An 18,892-nucleotide genomic window follows, 5' to 3' on the forward strand; every position below is an offset into this window, starting at 1 on the left:
ACCGCTCTAGGTCATCGCAAAGCACCAAGCTGATCTCACTGTGCTACACTATTGCTTCCCACCAGACAACTATTGTACATTCGGTAGTGTATATATGTCGATGCTACTCTCACTTCGCCCCAGCTTCGCCCTTCCACCCCACGTCATCAAGTCCATTCTCTTTATCTACCTCTTTATTCCTGCCCTGCAACTAGGTTCAAAAGCCCAAGGGGAGGGCAGAGCTTACACTGCACTTACATACTAGATTTTTAGGTAATCTTCCTGTAAATACACCTGGCCCTCTGTTCCTCCGTATCCATGGGATCTGCATCCATGGATATAGAGGGATGACTGAATTCACTGTACAGTGCCATTTTATATAAGAGACTTGAGAATCCATGGATACTCATGCATCCCCCATTGGGGCTCCTGGAACCAATCCCTGGTGGATACTGAGAGATGACTGTAGGTGCCAAGGCCCCTGGAGGGTACCCCCTGCAGTCAGAAGTGTCCTCCTTGCTCACAATCAAGAACATCTCAGGACACAGCAGCCACTACCCAGGCCACTCTCCTTGGTTCCCCATGTGCTGTCATGAATACAATGGTCCAGGGTGTGGGCAAGGGATACCATGCATGTGCTCAAGAACTGATGGCTGTCATGACTATTCACCTTGTGCCATTTAGAATGGCGGTCTTACAGGAAGAACCAGTAAGCCTTTAATTTAGGAACCACTTCATGAAATCACTGTTTTTCAATTTAAATGAAAAGACGACATGTAGTGCTGTGTATTTTATGAAGAGCAACAAAACCTAAGGGTGGTATAAGGATGGCTATGGCCACCTCCAGTTTCCATTTGCCAACTTTATACTACAGATTCTTCCTTTGACTATCTGTTTGGTGGAAACAAATCAACTTGGGACACTTTATCACAGATAAGAACAAAACCTACAAAAAGCTGGAGCTCCCAGGTGAGTTAGGAGTAGGACCAAATAATAAAAGCCAAGGAGGAGAGACAGCAGCATACAGATGGTACTCTCTATACAAAAATTCTAAGCTTTTGAATGAATTAAAGGGGTGGAGGGGAGGACTGCAGAGGTACAAACTAAATGGAATATGTACAGGTGTCAGTTTATACTAGCCCTGCTGGTGCCTGGGACCATACGTGTTTGACAGTCTGGCAGATTCACAACAATGAGCCATATTTTAATGGGCTCTACCACTAACTGATGGCCAGTTAAGTGGAGAAAGATTACATGTGATTTATCTACAAAATTATTTAAATTCTAAGAAGTCAGAGAGCTGGACAAATTCACCACTCAGTAATATATTTGTCTTGACTTTCTTCTCACCACTTCCTCAACCTTGCTGGCTTTCAGAGGCTGATTTTTCTCCTTCCTTCACACACCATAAATTCCGACCAAACACCAAAACCTAGCAAACTGACCTGGATAATTACCCTCAGCTCCTAACATAAACGTTGTGGCCCGCTAACTTTTCTAGAACCTAGGAAATATTAGTTGGAAGGACCATGCTCCCATTTATTAACTTACACCTGTGGCAAATAAGAGACTAAAGCTCTTCTCCACCTAAAACACTACAGACTCCCTCACTTGCTTTGATATATAAGGCCTCTTTAGTCAATTTCTAGAATATGGTGTATGAGACTCAGCTGTTACAATACAGTCAGCCTTTTCTGAACTGTCAATATTAAGAAAGCTTTTAATTATTGGGTTCAATTTATTTTTCTTCATTTTACTTTCCAACACACCTGATTTTTACATTCAAACTCCAAAACAATCTCACAAAAGGGGCAACTATGAAAAATGATTACCTTGAGCTGCTGGAATTCTCATACACTGCTAGAGAGAACGTAAACTGGCATTATCATTTTGGCAAAATTTTGGCAGCATCAACTAATGTGAATACATGGATATCCTAAGACCCACTCTAGGGACATAACAAATTCCACCACTTAGGGGCGCACATAACAGAAATGTATACCTATGTCTCCAAAAGACATGTGCACATGCATGTTCACAGCAGGAGTTACTATTCGTAATAACTAAAATGGAAATGAATCAAATGTCCATCAACAGGAGAATGGATTAATAAATCATGGTAGAGCCCCACAGTAGACACGTACAACAAGAAGAAAGAACAGCAAGAGCGAAAGACACGTACAGCAAGAGTGAAAGAAGGCAAACAAACAAAAATCAGTACGTGATTCCATCCAGATAACATTCAAAACCAGCCCAGGGACTTCCCTGGTGGTGCAGTGGTTAAGAATCTGCCTGCCAATGCAGGGGACACGGGTTCGATCCCTGGTCCAGGAAGATCCCACATGCTGAGGAGCAACTAAGCCCGTGCACCACAACTACTGAGCCTGCACTCTAGACCCTGCGTGCCACAACTACTGAAGCCCTCACGCCCTACAGCCCGCGCGCCGCAACTACTGAGCCCACAAGCCACGACTACTGAAGCCCATGCACCTAGAGCGTGTGCTCTGCAACAAGGGAAGCCATTGCAATGAGAAGCCCGCGCACTGCAATGAAGAGTAGTTCCCACTTGCCGCAACTAGAGAAAGCCCACACGCAGCAACGAAGACCCAATGCAGCCCCCCGCCAGAAACCCCCCAAAAAACCCAGCCCAACTAGTCTATGATATTAGACCTCGGGACAGTTGTTACCCAAGGGCAGGGAGGAGACTGAGATGGGTATGAGGGGGCTTCTGGGTACCGGTTACACAGGTATATTCTCTTTGTTAAAAATCATCAAGCAAAATATTTATGGCTTGTGTATTTTTCCATATGTACACTACATTTCAATAAAAAATGTTTAAGAAAAGAGGGACTTCTCTGGAGGTCCAGTGATTAAGACTCCACGCTTCCACTGCAGGGGCGCGGGTTCGATCCCTGGTTGGGGGGACTAAAATCCCACACACAGCATGGCGTGGCCAAAAAAAAAAGGGAGGGAGGGAAGGAGGAAGGGAGGGAGGGAGGGAGGAAGGAAGAATAGTTTTTTAAAATAGATTTTAAAAAACACTCTCATCATACACACAATGATCATTTTCTTTAAAATTCACTTAAGAAAAGCCTATTTCTGTGAGAAAGTAAAAAGAGAAACATAACCTATTTTTATTCTAAAGGCTATTTTATGAACCCTAGTTTTTTACCACTGTCTCCCTAAAAGAAGAGATGTATCTGAGTCTGCTCTAAACCCTCCTGGTTCTCCATCATGGAAGGTGGCATTGTGACATCATTTTGGAATAGAAGGAGCCCAGTATGAATCCTGGCTCCACCATGCAGCAAGGTGACATGGCCTTGGCATGCACCAGCTCTTCAACTGTAAAGGCAGGACAATGAGAAGTAAGCAAAAATACTGGGGGTGAAGGGCCTGGCATACAAACATCTGTTCTCACCAGGATGTAATTTAGAAAAAAAAGGGAGAAGGGTATCTTTTCTAAATGCAGATGGTGGAGCTCCTGAGAAGTTCTCTGTGAACAGTTACTGTGGATGATGATGCTTTAGCACCATTAAGAACCAAATACCAAGGAGCCACAGCGAACCCCCTCCTAAACATTTATCCCAAGAGTTTTAGGAATTAAAAATTTAAAATAACTGTTTCTGAAAAATCACTTTGTGATCATCACTCTGTTATGCATTCATAGCTTTTAACTTGGAAGAAAATTAGATCTCACAAGGAGGTTTTAAAATCCACTCAAGCAGACAGACAGGAAAACTGAGAAATAAAGTATCCTGTGTCATGAGCCTGGCAGACTTTAAAACTATCTCCACAAATGTCATTTAGATCAAGTGGCAAGTGGGACGATGGTAGCAAATTCCACAACTGCAATTTAATAGTGTGTGTGAGTGTGTGTGTGTGTGCATGCATGCGTATGAAAATGAATGATTCCCAAAGTGAACCTAGCACCATTTTTGGGTCAAGGCAATAAGAACTAATATCTAAACATGTTTGGGGTTGTAAATTAAAAATTCATGTTGGTAACACAAGTTGTCAGATCATAGTTTTTTCCGTCATGGCTTCCTCAGGCAAACATGCCTGGTTATTTCCATGAGATTTAGAAATTCTGTCATTTGAGGAAGTCAGGGCAACTGACATTAGTCATGTCGGGAATCTTCTCAGGGCTCCAAGGGTCTTTCTATTTTTTATTTTTTTAAATTTTTATTTATTTATTTATTTTTTGTGTGGGCCTCTCACTGCTGTGGCCTCTCCCGCTGCGGAGCACAGGCTCCGGACGCGCAGGCTCAGCAGCCATGGCTCACGGGCCCAGCCACTCCGCGACATGTGGGATCCTCCTGGACCGGGGCACGAACCCACCTCCCCTGCATCGGCAGGCGGACTCTCAACCACTGCGCCACCAGGGAAGCCCGGGTCTTTCTATTTTTATTTCAGCTCACCTCTACACGCCTGGCCAGAGAACATGCATACCTCCCCAGAAAGCACAAATTTTGGCTCTGGCAAGCACTTGACACATGGTTATAAAGTACCTATCAAAATCTTACAGGGGGCTTCCCTGGTGGCACAGTGGTTGAGAGTCCGCCTGCCGATGCAGGGGGACACACGTTCGTGCCTCGGTCCGGGAAGATCCCACACACCGCGGAGCAGCTGGGCCTGTGAGCCATGGCCGCTGAGCCTGTGCGTCTGGAGCCTGTGCTCCGCAACGGGAGAGGCCACAACAGTGAGAGGCCCGCGTACCGGCGGGGGGGGAAAAAAAAAAAAATCTTACACGAAGACTGTTACTAAAGCAATACAATACACAGCACACAGCCATACATATTACCCTCTAGGAAGGGAAGGAATATTGCGGGGGGTGGGGGGAATGCTGAAATTAAAGGTATATTTTAGGTTTAATGATGTCAGTAGTTAAGTTTGAAAGAATCGTGAGCTTGACTTTCAAGGTTGTTAAAATGTGGTGAATAGTTGCCAACCTGAAGGGGAACCCGTGAGCTAAAAGATGGGACAATTTGAGCATGAAAATGGGTAAGATCCATAATAGATTGAAACACATAAAAATATAAATTCAGGGCTTCCCTGGTGGCGCAGTGGTTGAGAGTCCGCCTGCTGATGCAGGGGACACGGGTTTGTGCCCCGGTCTGGGAAGATCCCACATGCCGCGGAGCGGCTGGGCCCGTGAGCCATGGCCGCTGAGCCTGCGCGTCCGGAGCCTGTGCTCCACAATGGGAGAGGCCACAACAGTGAGAGGACCGCGTACCGCAAAAAAAAAAAAATAAATAAAAAAAAATAAATAAATTCACAATACTAAACACATACACACACAACAGAAAAAAAACCCTTATTGGTAACCTTTGGAGACTGTGTGTGTGTGTGGGTGACTTGGCAGAGGGGTTGAACTCATTATTAAATAATAAATAAATAAAGGGAAATAAATAAAGGGAATTTATTTATCCCTGATACATAAAGGGAAAGGATGAAGCATTTATCCAGCCTTTCCTGTAAGGATTGATTTTCAGGGTAACTAAATGATTGGTGAAGAAAAGCTTTTTAAATAAAAGAATCACTGCTAATAAATGTAAATATATTTATAAATATATAATAAATACATTTATTTACATAAATAAATAATAAACGCACATTTACATAAATAAATGCATAAATAAATAAATGCAGACAGAATAATAAATTTAGAAATCTTACCATTTTGTAACACTTGGTAAAATAAATGATCTAGGAAGCAACTCTCAATGGCAGGTAAAATCTTAAGTGAGTCTAATGGGGAACTCTGGAACACCAGAACCACTGACCAATCTGAACGCCACCAAGAAAGAACCAACATTACAGGAAAAATGCCTGCACCGCCAAAGTGAACTTGAACCTACTAAAATATCCAGCACCATCCTGTGGTTTATTTATGGGAGACGTGTGGGAGGGAGGAAAGGAGGGGGAAGGATATGTGAAATGACACCATGCACTTTGAGTGCATGATCGGGTACAGCCAAACACATGAATGGCATTTTAAAAAAGAAGAAAAAAAGGGAGGGTGAATTGTTAAAACGTTAAAATAGATTTAAGAGAACTATTAGCGAATTCAAACAAATGAAGCATTCAAAGACATTTAATTAATGTTATTAGGAATTATGGTTACTTTTGTTGGGTGTAATATAGTAGGTTATGTTAAAGAATAAGATTTCCATTGGTTAGAGATACGTTTTGAAGTCTCCCACACCAAAGCGAGGAGGAAGAGATAAAATGTTGATAATTCTGAAGCTGTGCAATAGGTATTTGGGGGATTATTATGCTATTCTCTCTACTACTGTCTATAGTAGAAGATTTCTATAACAAAAAGTTAAGAATGCCAGAAAGGTGATGATCGTTATCATAAGAGTTCATTGTGCTATTCTTTTTGTGTGTGTCTATCTTCGAGAATGTCTATAAATTAAAAAAAAAAATGTAGACAATCCAAGGATGAATTTTTAAGGATCTCTGGGATATATTGTCGACCCACCCAAGAAAAAGGCATAATGCCAAGAGGACCCTGGAAAGAGAACATGGCAGGCATTATGTGGTGATGGCTATAAAAGCAGATTCACTTGTGTGTAATATCCTAGATGACAATGGACATTCTGAACAGTTTTAGTCAGAAATCACCAACAGTGTGGTTTGCCCCCTCTGATGCTCTGTGCCACAGGGATGACCCCAGACTGAGTGGTGAGCAGAGCATTCCTCTCACCTGGCTGAGGTGGATGAGGCGGCGGCATCTGGTGGTGCATCAGAGGGTAGGGAGGGGGCTGCTGATGAGGCATCATGCCAGGGTGCCCTGCTGCTCCCAGTGGTGCCAGGCCAGGTCCCCCTGAGTGCTGGTGTGCCTGTTGAGGGTTCTGCCCATGCTGCTGCTGTTCCATTTGCTGTCGGGCTCGCAACTCAGCATATTTCAGCTGTTCCATGTGGAAGTTCTGGCGTTCAGTAAGCAACTGCTGCCTCTGTTGTTCTAACTATTAAGAAAAGGAAGGGGAAGAGAAATGAAATCCGGAGAGTCTTTCACGATTGGATGCCAACACAGGATATCTACATGATGCCTAAGTTCCACATAGCTCATCACAGTTACATAGTCACCTCCTCTCCTGAAACAACCACAGTGAGAGAAAAGGCATTATTTCCTGAGTAGAATGAAGTCAAGTTCTTCTCTATGTTAAGCATAAGGCCTGCCTTTCCTTGGAACCTTCACCCAGTGGGGGGCTATTATACTCAGGACACTTGTAATTCCCTCTGTTTGGCGGGCCTTCAGATATTTAAAAAACTGTTTCCATGACTGCCTTACTCTTCCCCAGGTGAAACAAGCCTCTCCTGTCCTCTTAATAGTTCCTTAGATACTAGTATTTCAAGTCAAACCAACATTTCCAGGTGCTCTCTTCTGCATGTGATCCTTTTGGTTACTATTTTAGAATGTGACACCAGTTAAATCCTCTGGATGAGTGGACGTGGCCTTAGCTGCAAAGATACACATTTTCTATATGGAACTTTGGCAGTACCATTGTAAATCTTAGCTTCCAAGTACCCAAAATTATACTGGGTGACACTTTCACAGCATATTTTAGAAGCTTAAATAAAAATTTACATGAATCGTGGTTTGAAGAATATAAGCATTTCAATACTCAAGATAATCTTTCTGGGGGCTTCCCTGGTGGCGCAGTGGTTAAGAAAACGCCTGCCGATGAAGGAGACACGGGTTCTATCCCTGGCCTGGGAAGATCCCACATGCCACGGAGCAGCTAAGCCTGTGTGCCACAACTACTGAGCCTGTGCTCTAGAGCCTGCGAGCCACAACTACTGAGCCCGTGTGCCACATCTACTGAGCCTGCACTCTAGAGCCCGCGAGCCACAACTACTGAGCCCAAGTGCCACAACTACTGAAGTCCGCGTGCCTAGAGCCCGTGCTCCACAACAAGAGAAGCCACTGCAATGAGAAGTCCGTGTGCTGCAACTAGAGAAAGCCTGTGTGCAGCAACGAAGACCCAACAGAGCCAAAAAATAAATAAATAAAAACAAATAAATTTATTTTAAAAAAAAGATAATCTTTCTGGGACCCAAATTAAAATACAGAGAAGTTAGGAAATTCAGAAGCCATATGCCTGACACTAGTGCAGAAAACGGAGCCCACCTTAAAAGCTATGAAAACTAACTTAACCCAGGGTTGACAGAGAAAATCACCTTTAACAGGAATGGAAATAAAAATCCAGATTTCTAGTAGTATAAAGATCATACGGAGGGTTAATAGCACTACTGCTTTTCTATAATGTTCTATCTCACCATTTTGACAGCAAGATTTTATTCACTGGGAGGCATTTCTACAGCAGCCACAACAGCTCTTGGGCACTTGAGATGTGGCTAATCTGAAATGAGATGTACTATAAATGTAAAATAGTCACTGAATTTTGAAGACTCAGAATGAAAAAAATAAAATTTTCATATTGATTACATGTTAAAATACCATTATATACATATACTGGATTAAATAAAACATCATTATAGGGACTTCCTTGGTGGTGCAGTGGTTGAGAAACCACCTGCCAATGCAGGAGTTACAGGTTCGAGCCCTGGTCTGGGAAGATCCCATATGCCGCAGAGCAACTAGGCCCGTGCACCACAACTACTGAGCCTGCGCTCTGGAGCTCGCGAACCACCGCTACTGAGCCCGAGTGACACAACTACTGAAGCCCCCACACCTAGAGCCCGTGCTCTGCAACAAGAAAAGCCACTTCAATGAGAAGCCTGTGCAGCGCAGCGAAGAGTAGCCCCCGCTCGATACAACTAGAGAAAGCCCGCGCACAGCAACGAAGACCCAATGCAGCCAAAAACAAAACAAAACAAAACAAAAATTATAATTTTTTTTTTAACGTGGCTACTAGAAAATTTTTAATTACATATATGGCTCATGTATTTCTGTTGGAGAGCACTACTCCAAGGCATTTGATAAGTTAAGGAAATGTAACATTTTAGCTTTCAGGAATAGTCAGTTTTATAGATAAATACTACATACTATCATTAGCAAAATCTAAGTGGAATACCCATGAGAATTAGCTTATGAATCTGGGCTCTTAGCAGAGAGCAGCTTGGGGAGAAGTCCCCGTGGAACCTAGTGAGAAGCCTCACTGGCTATCAGGAGTAGCAAGCAGGGAATGTCCATAGACAGATGGGGTGCTGGAAGACAGGCCGTGGACACAGCATGAAGACAAGCGGCATGGCCAGATGAGGAGAAGAAAAGGAAAGAACAGATGGTAACGCTTATATCCCCGGTGTTGGTTCGCTGGCTTGCAGAGTCTCCCTTGGGAGAAGATCTGAAACGAACGATTTTGTGAGTGGTTGAGGGTTATCACAGGAGGGAGGAAACATGGTGTTACCATGGTCTAACAGGCTGGTGCGGGCTCTTCATTTTCTAAGGGTGACCCGAAGAGGCTAAACCCTGGCTCAGTTTGACATATCCTTCTTTTCGTAATCAGAAGGGAGTTGCAAGGTGTAAACAGCAAGAGAATCCTCTGGAAGTCCAGCTCTGCAAGATGACTAATCAGTGAGATAATGTAAGTAAAAGGCAGACTGAAAAAACAGAATTTAAAGATTCTGAAAAAACAGAATTTAAAGATTCTGACCATAAGTGCTATGGTCAGAAAGGTTTTGCTTTCTTCTAACCATTCTTTCCAGGAAATTTAGCACTTTGCTGAGGTTAGACTTAAGAGGTTGTCAGAAAAGGACCTCAACCTATGTTTTTGTTCAGCCACTATTGGTCTGGACAGGTCAGCTGAAGTCCAGCAGTTACATAAGAACTCCAGAATATAGGTCAAGATCTGCTTTATAAAAACCTGAACTGTTACTGGAGGAAGACTTTGTGTCTCTGAAGGGAAATTTTAGTCTCTGCCTTACCTATCTCAGTGTTTTTTTTTTTTTTTAACTGAACCAGCCTTTCTTTGGGAACTGACCTTAGTATCGAAGTATTAATCTTGGAAAGAAAAATTTGCCCAATCTTCCTAGTTTACAAATGAATTAACATCAATTATACGATTTTTTCCTGAGCTTCATCTGTCATTTCAAAACATAGAAGGTAATTAGAAGAATTAAAAAGGACGTGATTAAACACACACATCCCTGAAAAGAACCCAGTTTAAGCTTTAGATCCAATGTGGAATGAATAGGCCCTCTGAAGTGAGAGCAACGTCCAGACAGCAGGCTACCAGTTGGCTCCAGAGGGCCACCTCTGTTCTAGGGCACATGCAACAGAGCTTATGGACACATATTGGCCCCACCATCCAGAAGAAATACCTCTCTTGTTATAGATATCTTACTGTTACTGAATCCAACTGAAGACTGCATTCACTTCTGTGGCAATGAAATGTGGGAATCTTTGAGGAGAGTTTGACAGTACTGAGCAAATTTTAAATTCACATAACCAATGACCCAGTGATTCCACATCTGGAAATCTGTCCTAGAAAACTGTATGTATATTTGTATAAGGCTAGTCATTAAAGTACTATTTTTGATGTACATTTATGTCTGAGATGCACTGAGTAAAAAAAAAGCAAGTTGCAACAATATTTATGTCTATTATATTTTTTAAAAAAAAACACCTTTGTGCCCATGTATAAACATTACATATACACTGAAAATGTTCTGAAGACACTAAACTATTAACAGTGATTATTCCTAGGAATGAAACTGAGGGTAGAAGACACTTTTTAATTTATCCATTTCTTTATTATTTGAAAAATTTTCATCACACCTATTTTTGTAATTACAAAACAAAATACTAAAATTACCCAAGTTATATGCTTCAGATAACTCGATTTTCTTCTCTCCCTTTTCTATTTCCAAGGACTATAGATAAAGCCCCAACAGCTAAACCAGATAGTGTAAATTACTCACGTAAATAGGGCGCTAATGAATCTGTCCACTTTCTTTCAAGACTCTGATCTGGCTCTAGGGAACCCAGTTTCATACAAAGATGCCTGTGGCCCTGATCTGAAGACATCCCCACCCCCACTGCATTCAAACCCTGCCTTCCTCTCCCCCTTCATTCCTACACTGTGTATGTATAAAGCAGCCGAATCCAAGTGGAACCGGAACATAACAGAGCACTTTTCTACACCAAGACCCCAAACACACACACAGCTGCAAGTGCAGCTGAAGTTCACACAGAGCTCTTCTCCCAACTTCATTTGCATAGAACAGGGAGGCGGGGTGGGAAAGAGTAAAAGAAGGTGGGGGCCTCAAAAATCCATCTACACTGCTAAGGGTCGAAATACCAGCCAAGACTTGAAGCCTCTGACTACTCGGCCTCAGAACTGAAGTAAACACACCTTCCTTTGAAAGGTTTGGTATCAGTAACCGGACATCCACTTAAGAGAAAAACCAGACATACTCATTCCTTCTTACACCTCTGGCAAAACAAAACAACACAACTGCATCTTTCTGCTCCACTGGAGGCAGAAATCCAAAGGGGGACACAGCACCACTGTTGTGACTGTCATTCTGTCCTTGTAAAGTGCTTGCTGCCTGAGGCCCTACGTCTTTTTTTGAATCAGAAGTAAACCTGCTCAGTCCTAAGTACAGCTTTCTTAATCTCAAATAAAACTATCCATAATGTCACGGTGCATGTCTAATAACAGTTTCAATTATATGACAGGCAGTACAGAGATGAATTACTACAAATATGCAGAAAACAAAGTTAAATACAATTCTCCTGGGGCAGTATAAAATTAACTTTTTGTTCTTTTTTCCTTAATTTATCACAGAGTACCACAAACTTTTCTAACCCTACACCCTGTGTGTGAGGACGTCCCATTAGTAATAACTTTAAATCCATCCAGAACTTGACCGTTTCTCCTCACTTCCACGGCCCATCACCACCTCACGTGGACTTCCCAACAGCCTCCTCACCAGTCTCCCCTTTTCTAAACTTGTCACTTTATATTCTCTAGACAGTGGAGAGACTGATCGCCACTTAACTGTAAGGAAGATGATGCCAGTTTTCTGCATGTATTCCACATTTTTATGGAATAAATAAAATAGGCCCTGCAATTATTCCACATTTTAATCACAGTAAAATGAAAGGCCTCTGGATGGTTTACAGGGACTTCTGTGATTAGGGCACCATCATCTCTGCCTTCACCATCTTACCTCTCCCTACTCACTCATGTCCCAGCCCACCCCACCTACTCCTTAGTTCCCAAACATGTCAGTCACGCTCTTGCCTCAGAGTCTCTCTCTAATGCTGGCTGTTTCTAGGGCTTAGAGACATTCGCCCAACTGTCAGTTTCTCAACAGGGCTTACACCGATGACACCACTTAGAACTGAAATCTTTCCCTTGCCCCGCCCAATCTCACTTACACAGCCTGAAACATACAGGTATGTATACATACACAGTATATATGCATGCATATACATACAAAGCACATAACATCTAACATCCTTCATTAATTATTTAAGTTCTACCAAGGCAAAGAGTTTTGTTGGGTTCTATTCACCAGTGTTATCTCCAGTACTTAATACACCTAGAACAAAGTAGGTGCTCAATAAACATTTGCCAAATGAAAAAATGAACTTAATCCATCATCTATGATGTGAAAGCCATCAGCTCTGGGCAAGCTGACTCTTCAGTCTCCTCAGCAATCATACCCTTCTCTTCACAGTTTTGGATTTGGACCTTTTCTACAACTCACATCAGTCCTTCCTCTACCAGGAAGCTTTCCTTGATAATCTGAGCCAATCACGGCCTCCTCTCCTCTGACTTTCCATAGCCTCACTACCTCATGGTATCTTTGTGTCAGTTTCTCATCTACCCTCTCACCTCCTTAAGGACAGGGTCCAGGTTTCTCACAGCTTTGAGTTTCCTACAATGTCTCTCTTTTCAAAGGTATACAATTTCTATACCTAGTCAAACGAGAGCATTAAGTACAGAAGCTATAAATGAGATCAACACAGAGATTCTCACTGGTCTCAAAGTATTTTTTTTTCCCCCTTTAATCCAAATAAGAATGCTTTAGGTAGGACCCAGGCCCTCCAGTTCTCTTCAGTCCCCAACACAGCCCATGTCTGACACCTGTTCTCTTGAGTGATGTCTGCTATCTGCTTGGCATGGAAGGCTGCACACTTGGGCAGACCCTCTCAGTTTCGAACCCAGGGCCAGCTCAGCATCCTCACCTCAACTGGGGTCAGTAGTCTTCGTCGGGCTTCCCTGGTGGCACAGTGCTTAAGAATCTGCCTGCCAACGCAGGGAACATGGGTTTGAGCCCTGGTCCGGGAAGATCCCACATGCCGCGGAGCAACTAAGTCTGTGTGCCACAATTACTGAGCCTGCACTCTAGAGCCCGCAAGCCACAACTACTGAACCCACGTGCTACAACTACTGAAGCCCGCACGCCTAGAGCCCGTGCTCCACAACAAGAGAAGCCACCCCAATGAGAAGCCCGCGCACCACAACAAAGAGCAGCCCCCGCTCACCGCAACTAGAGAATGCCTGAGCACAGCAACAAAGACCCAAGGCAGCCAAAAATAAATAAATAAAAATAAATAAATTAAAAGAAAAAGTCTTTATCATGTCAATTCCTGGACAGACTCTGTATACTCCATAACTGACATCCTCCAATATTAGTACTTTATGAGAGGACTGTAACAAAAGCTACTGAGCTCTAATTATAGCTGTATACATAATATCTATAAAAGATATTAAATTGTTATATCCTTATTCTTAATTTCTAAATAATTAAGACTCAAGAGAACATCTGATTTTACGTCATTAGAGAGAGAAAGAAACTTCATATCTGATTCTGAAAGTATATGAAAAGATTCTTGAAATCTGTTGCTATATAAACAAAACCAAATGTTTAATTCAAAAAAGCATGTCCTGAAGCTACTGGTTCCTAGGTGAAGATGAGCAGGACCTCACCTACAGTGAACTGAGGAGTGTGGTAGGCAGAGCACTAGGCAGTGGGTTAGAACGCGCCGCTCCTGGCTGACCTGACCCCTTTCCACAATTTCAACTTTCATGAGTCATATAACAAAGGGTATCAAAACCCTGCATATCTCAGAGTCTCTAGGTTAAAATGCGGTAAGAATGGCTCATTTCTTTATAAATTTTGAAGTACTAGATAAAAACGCAGAGGTGAACAAACACAGGTTTGAGACCCAGCTCTGTTATTTATGAACTGTGTGATCTGAGATACATGAAGTGTACCTTGTTTAAGCTCTAGACTCTTCATCTACGAGAATGGTTAACAAAGAAATGGCCTCATGTTCCCACCCAGCATCACTGCTGGATTCTAAATGTTCATAAAGCCAACAAAGACTTATAAATATTAAGAATTTAATGTATAATTGTTGATTATTGGTTTGCATAAAGGGAGGCATAGAAATATTTACTGAACACTTACTCTGTGTTCTAGGCAGTGTGCCAGGCACATGCCATAGTTCTCTCATTTAATCCCCACAACAGTCCTGTGAGGAGAGGAAATCATCAGTAGGAAAATAGCCACGGCTTTGCTCGCTCACAGGGAAGGACAGGATAACTAGTGCTGGGAAGGAGAAAAATAGATTATGTCTTACTGTGCATGAAATGAATGGAAGCCATTTTAAAGTTTGTAAGATTTTTTGGTTCTTGTGATAGTGAGCCTCCAAGGTTGCCCCCAGTGATCCCGCTTCCTAACATTTAGGCCTTCTCCACTGAGCCCTGCCAGCCCACAGCCCCACCCAAACCCGGAATCAAGGTTGGGCTGAGAGACTATAGCAGGAGTGCAGGAATGTGCCTGCCAAGTTTAGGTTATAAGAGATACTGTGGCTTCCACTTTGGGTGCTCTTTCACGTTCTTGCTCTTTTCAGTCACTTGCTCTGGGGGAAGCCACTTCATGAGGAGTACTATGGAAAGGCCCACGTGGCAAGGAACTGAAGACTCCTGCCAACAGCCACATGAATAAGCTTCGAGGGGTATCCTCCAGCCCCAGCTGAACCTTATGAAGACTGCATCCTAACCAGAGACCCTGAGCCTGATCCACTCAGGAAAGCTGCTCTCAGATTCCTAATCCTCAGGAAATGTGTGAGATACTGTTTTCAGTCACTACTTTGGGTTAATTTTTTACATAGCAATAACTAATACAGGTATGGTACTGACATTCAGTGGCTAGGGCTAGGGACTGTCTTATATAATGAATTTTACTGCCCCAAATGCTGATTAAGAAAAAACAGGCCGACCACCAAAGGACTTGAGAATATCAACCTTGGGTGGTGAAAAAGATTCAGTAGAATGTTTTCCCACATTTTTGGTTGTGCTGTTTTATTCAGAGACCATTCTGTAAAATGTTTTATGTGCTCAATTAGAATTTAAGATAAAAAAATAGATTCAAGTAAGAAAAACCCAGTGGACTCAGATTAATTTGAGATAAATAACTATGAGAAATCCAGAGCACAAGGATGTCTGAGAATCAGTGGAGAGAACTGGGAAGGGCCTGAGTACTCTGCTATTCCAGGGGACAGTTCCACTAGGGGGTTTTAAAAGAGTGAGGAATCCACAAGTTCACCCTCCGAAGATAAAGCAATTTAGAGCTGAGAAAAGAGCCCCTTGACAATCTAGACATAGTTGCATTAAGTGCCCAATCTTCCAGGCTAACAACATCAGTTCTGCTTCGTGAATGACAGCAAGGCGTCTGGTTGACAGTGGGAACTACGCAATGATCACTTGAATTCTGCATGTGCCAATAATCCATTATGTAGCCCCTGTTATCCCGAGTACCCCAAAAAATGCTATCAAATGACAAAAGGGCAGCTTATTAGGGTAAGATAAACACAAACACTCACTCTTCAAAGCTCCAGCTCACCTCTAGGAAGTTTTCTCTAATACCCTCTCCTTCTCCGCATCTTCCATGTATGTGGAAGAACTTAAGAACTGAACACACGATACTGAACACACGATACTGTCATTTGTCTTCTTGACTGTCTTCCCTGTTAAACTAAAGTAAGGTCCCCTAGCGTAAACTTTCCTTTCCACTTTCCCAGCTTCTGACACTGATGCTGGCATACATCCATTCAACAGACACGTAAACAAGGGCCTATGATGTGCCAGCTGTGTGTGAACAAAGACACTTAACAAACTTTGCCCTCAAAGAGAATACACTCTGGTATGGGAGGTGGACGCATGAACTAGCATTTACAATATAGTAAGTGCTCTGTTAGGCTGCTACAAAAGCAAATGGGGAGGGCATGTCACTCACAGGTTCAGGGCTGAGGGATGCAGGAGGTTGGCAAAGAGTAGGAAAAAAAGGCCTTGCTGGTGGAAGAGCAGGATGCACTCAGGTGGCAGAGAACACACACGGCCATGAGGGAAGCCTGCATGTGGCGTGCTATGACATGACTGGTGCACAGAGAGCAATGGAGATGAGACTGGGGTGGCCTGTTGCTCCTGGGACAGGAGAGGGCTGGTGATGTGAGAGATACTTACAGGATTAGGGAAGTGGGGATGAGGTAGCATAGGGTGTGGGTAGGATAGTTACTGAAGCAGCCTCTTCCTCATGGGGCCAGAATGTAAGTGGAAGAACAGGTCTTAGGACAAAATGAAAACGGGCTATTGTGATAGTTACTAAGCTACTCATCATGAAGAATCTGCCAGAGGACTTGCTTGGATTAACCACTAAGAAAGAGTTTAACAAATGCAAATGGATCCTTAAAATTAAAACTCTTCTGGAATGGTTAAACTTAAGGTTCTCCCATTTAGAGATACCAGTATCTGGTATGCTGATAAAAAAGTCAAAACAATCAGAAAATCAGAAAAAGTCCTAACTAAATCCTCAAATTTAGCCCACTGTTTAGAAAGGCATTAATTCCTTTCCTGGTCAACTCATTAAAAAACAAACTTCTCAAAACAAACAAACAAACCCAAAAAATTTCTCCAGAGAACTTCATCTCTGTCTCTCCAAAAAATCCCCTGAAATAACCAAATGTTCCCCTGATTGTGTATTTCTTACTTTTTGTGGCTTCCTTCCTCATTCTTGGCCTTTTTCATAATTCTTTTTGTCCTGTTTGGGCCACGTCCTTATATCAAGTGTATGCCAGAGAAAATGCTGCTTACCAGTACTCTGCTAGGCCTGGTTCCACCTGCCCTTCCCTATACAGGAGAGGGAAGGTAACAAATAGGTAATAAAGTAAGTCTAAGATCCGACTATTATAGAAGGGAGAATTTGATACCATCATGTATCTGGAAAGCCAAGAGGTATAAGAAGCTGAGGTTTAGATAATTATTTTCAGAGTTCCTTTTATTTATCATCACTGGCTGATAATCCTTTTGAAAGGGCAAAAGGTTAGAAAAAAGGTTAGACGATAGCCACGGAGACCAACAAATTACGTTACTGTATTTTCTCTATTTCTATTTCTCGTATTTCATGAAAGGTGGTCAGAGTTTAATTGTGAAAAAGCCACTATAAAATTCCCCTTACTTACAGCTTCTTTCTCTCTGTCCATGATGGTTTCCAGTTCCTCAAAATGTCTAAGTTTGATCTCCAGTTTCTTCATTTGTGTCTCAACCAGGAGAGCTACCAGAGACTTGATCTTTCTCTCTTCCACGGCAGCCAAGTGCTAAGGGCAAAAAAATCATTCAAAGTATTTAGGTAAATGTTTGCTTAATAAACAGTAAGAAAATGCTGAAATTACTATTATAAGTGGGAATTATGGAATTAAGAATGGCGCCCTGGATGCCCCCTTTGCATGTTTCTACTATTTATTTCAACTTAAAATAACAGGGACTTCCCTGGTGGCACAGCGTTTAAGAATCCACCTGCCAATGCAGGGACAAGGGTTCGATCCCTAGTCCGGGAAGATCCCACGTGCTATGGAGCAACTAAGCCCATGTGCCATAACTACTGAGCCCGCATGCCACAACTACAGAAGCCCTTGCACCCAGAGCCCGTGCTCTGCAACAAAGACGAGCCCCGCAATGAGAAGCCCGCATACCGCAACGAAGAGTAGCCCCCGCTCACCGCAACTAGAGAAAGCCCATGCACAGCAACGAAGACCCGACGCAGCCAAAAATAAACAAATAAATTAATTAATTAAAAAAAAATAAAACAAAAAATAAAACAACTATCCATGCCTGAATTTCTGGTACTTACAAATATAAATCTATATATAGATATGAATCTATAAATACCAGAAATTAAGGATTAAAAGGAAACTTCTTCCATGCTAATCTACTCTCTTCAAAGAGCCCACTAAGGAGAAAAGGTTGAATCAGGGCCTTGAAAGGCAAAGGAGGACCCCATGGCCTGGAAGGCACTTCCCCATCTACCACCCACTTACCTCCCACCCTCACTCTGTAACTCTGTTTTTCCCTCCTTATGAACTGTCCAGGAGCAGGCAAGCAGTGCTCTCCCTCAGCAATCAACCCTCAGATGCAAAGCCCCTACTGAGTGTCTACTATGAATAGAGAGGAGGGGGTGAACAATATTCCACCCCTAGTTTGGGGATAGGGTATAAGACAGGAGGTTATTCTGGAAGAATGTACCACTCACTCCCCTGTACAGGACTGATGAGTCCCACTCATGCTTCCTGTCAAATCAGCAGCACACAGAGGAAGATGCCACATTACTCAGAGAGGATGAGGATCCCACATTTGGCCAACGTCCTGACTACGTGCAAAGGATGAATACCACCTTCTCCAGACACCATCCAAGAGCTTATACCAACAAACTCCCAACACTATTTTGCACTATTACATCTACTGAATTTATGTGCTTATCTTGCTTCTACACAAGGTTTTGAGAAGTAACACGGAGTGGCTGACTTATTGATCTGTGTTTCTTATAGAATCTAGAAGGAGTGAACATACAGAAGGAGTTTAATATAGGCTTTTGGGAACTAAACTGGTAGAGAACACTTAAATAAGAGCTTTATTTTTCACTCTTTTAC

General features: G+C 42.6%; 1 protein-coding gene across 3 annotated transcripts in view; it reads right to left on the reverse strand.

Moving 5' to 3' along the window:
* Nucleotides 1-18,892, reverse strand: part of SMARCC1 (SWI/SNF related BAF chromatin remodeling complex subunit C1) — a 180,349-nt gene that overhangs the window by 12,782 nt on the left and 148,675 nt on the right. For all 3 annotated transcript variants that reach the window (XM_027097002.1, XM_027097001.1, XM_027097003.1), the window contains exons 25-26: nucleotides 17,429-17,563; nucleotides 6,689-6,950 (exon numbers count right to left, since the gene is read on the reverse strand). In XM_027097002.1, the coding sequence (XP_026952803.1) occupies nucleotides 6,689-6,950; nucleotides 17,429-17,563 (397 nt within the window). The remainder of the gene's footprint in view (nucleotides 1-6,688; nucleotides 6,951-17,428; nucleotides 17,564-18,892) is intronic.

The sequence above is a fragment of the Aethalodelphis obliquidens genome, unplaced genomic scaffold (assembly GCF_003676395.1).
Source record: "Aethalodelphis obliquidens isolate GAN/ISIS:26980383/991018 unplaced genomic scaffold, ASM367639v1 scaffold111, whole genome shotgun sequence".
Taxonomy (NCBI): Eukaryota; Metazoa; Chordata; class Mammalia; order Artiodactyla; family Delphinidae; genus Aethalodelphis; species Aethalodelphis obliquidens.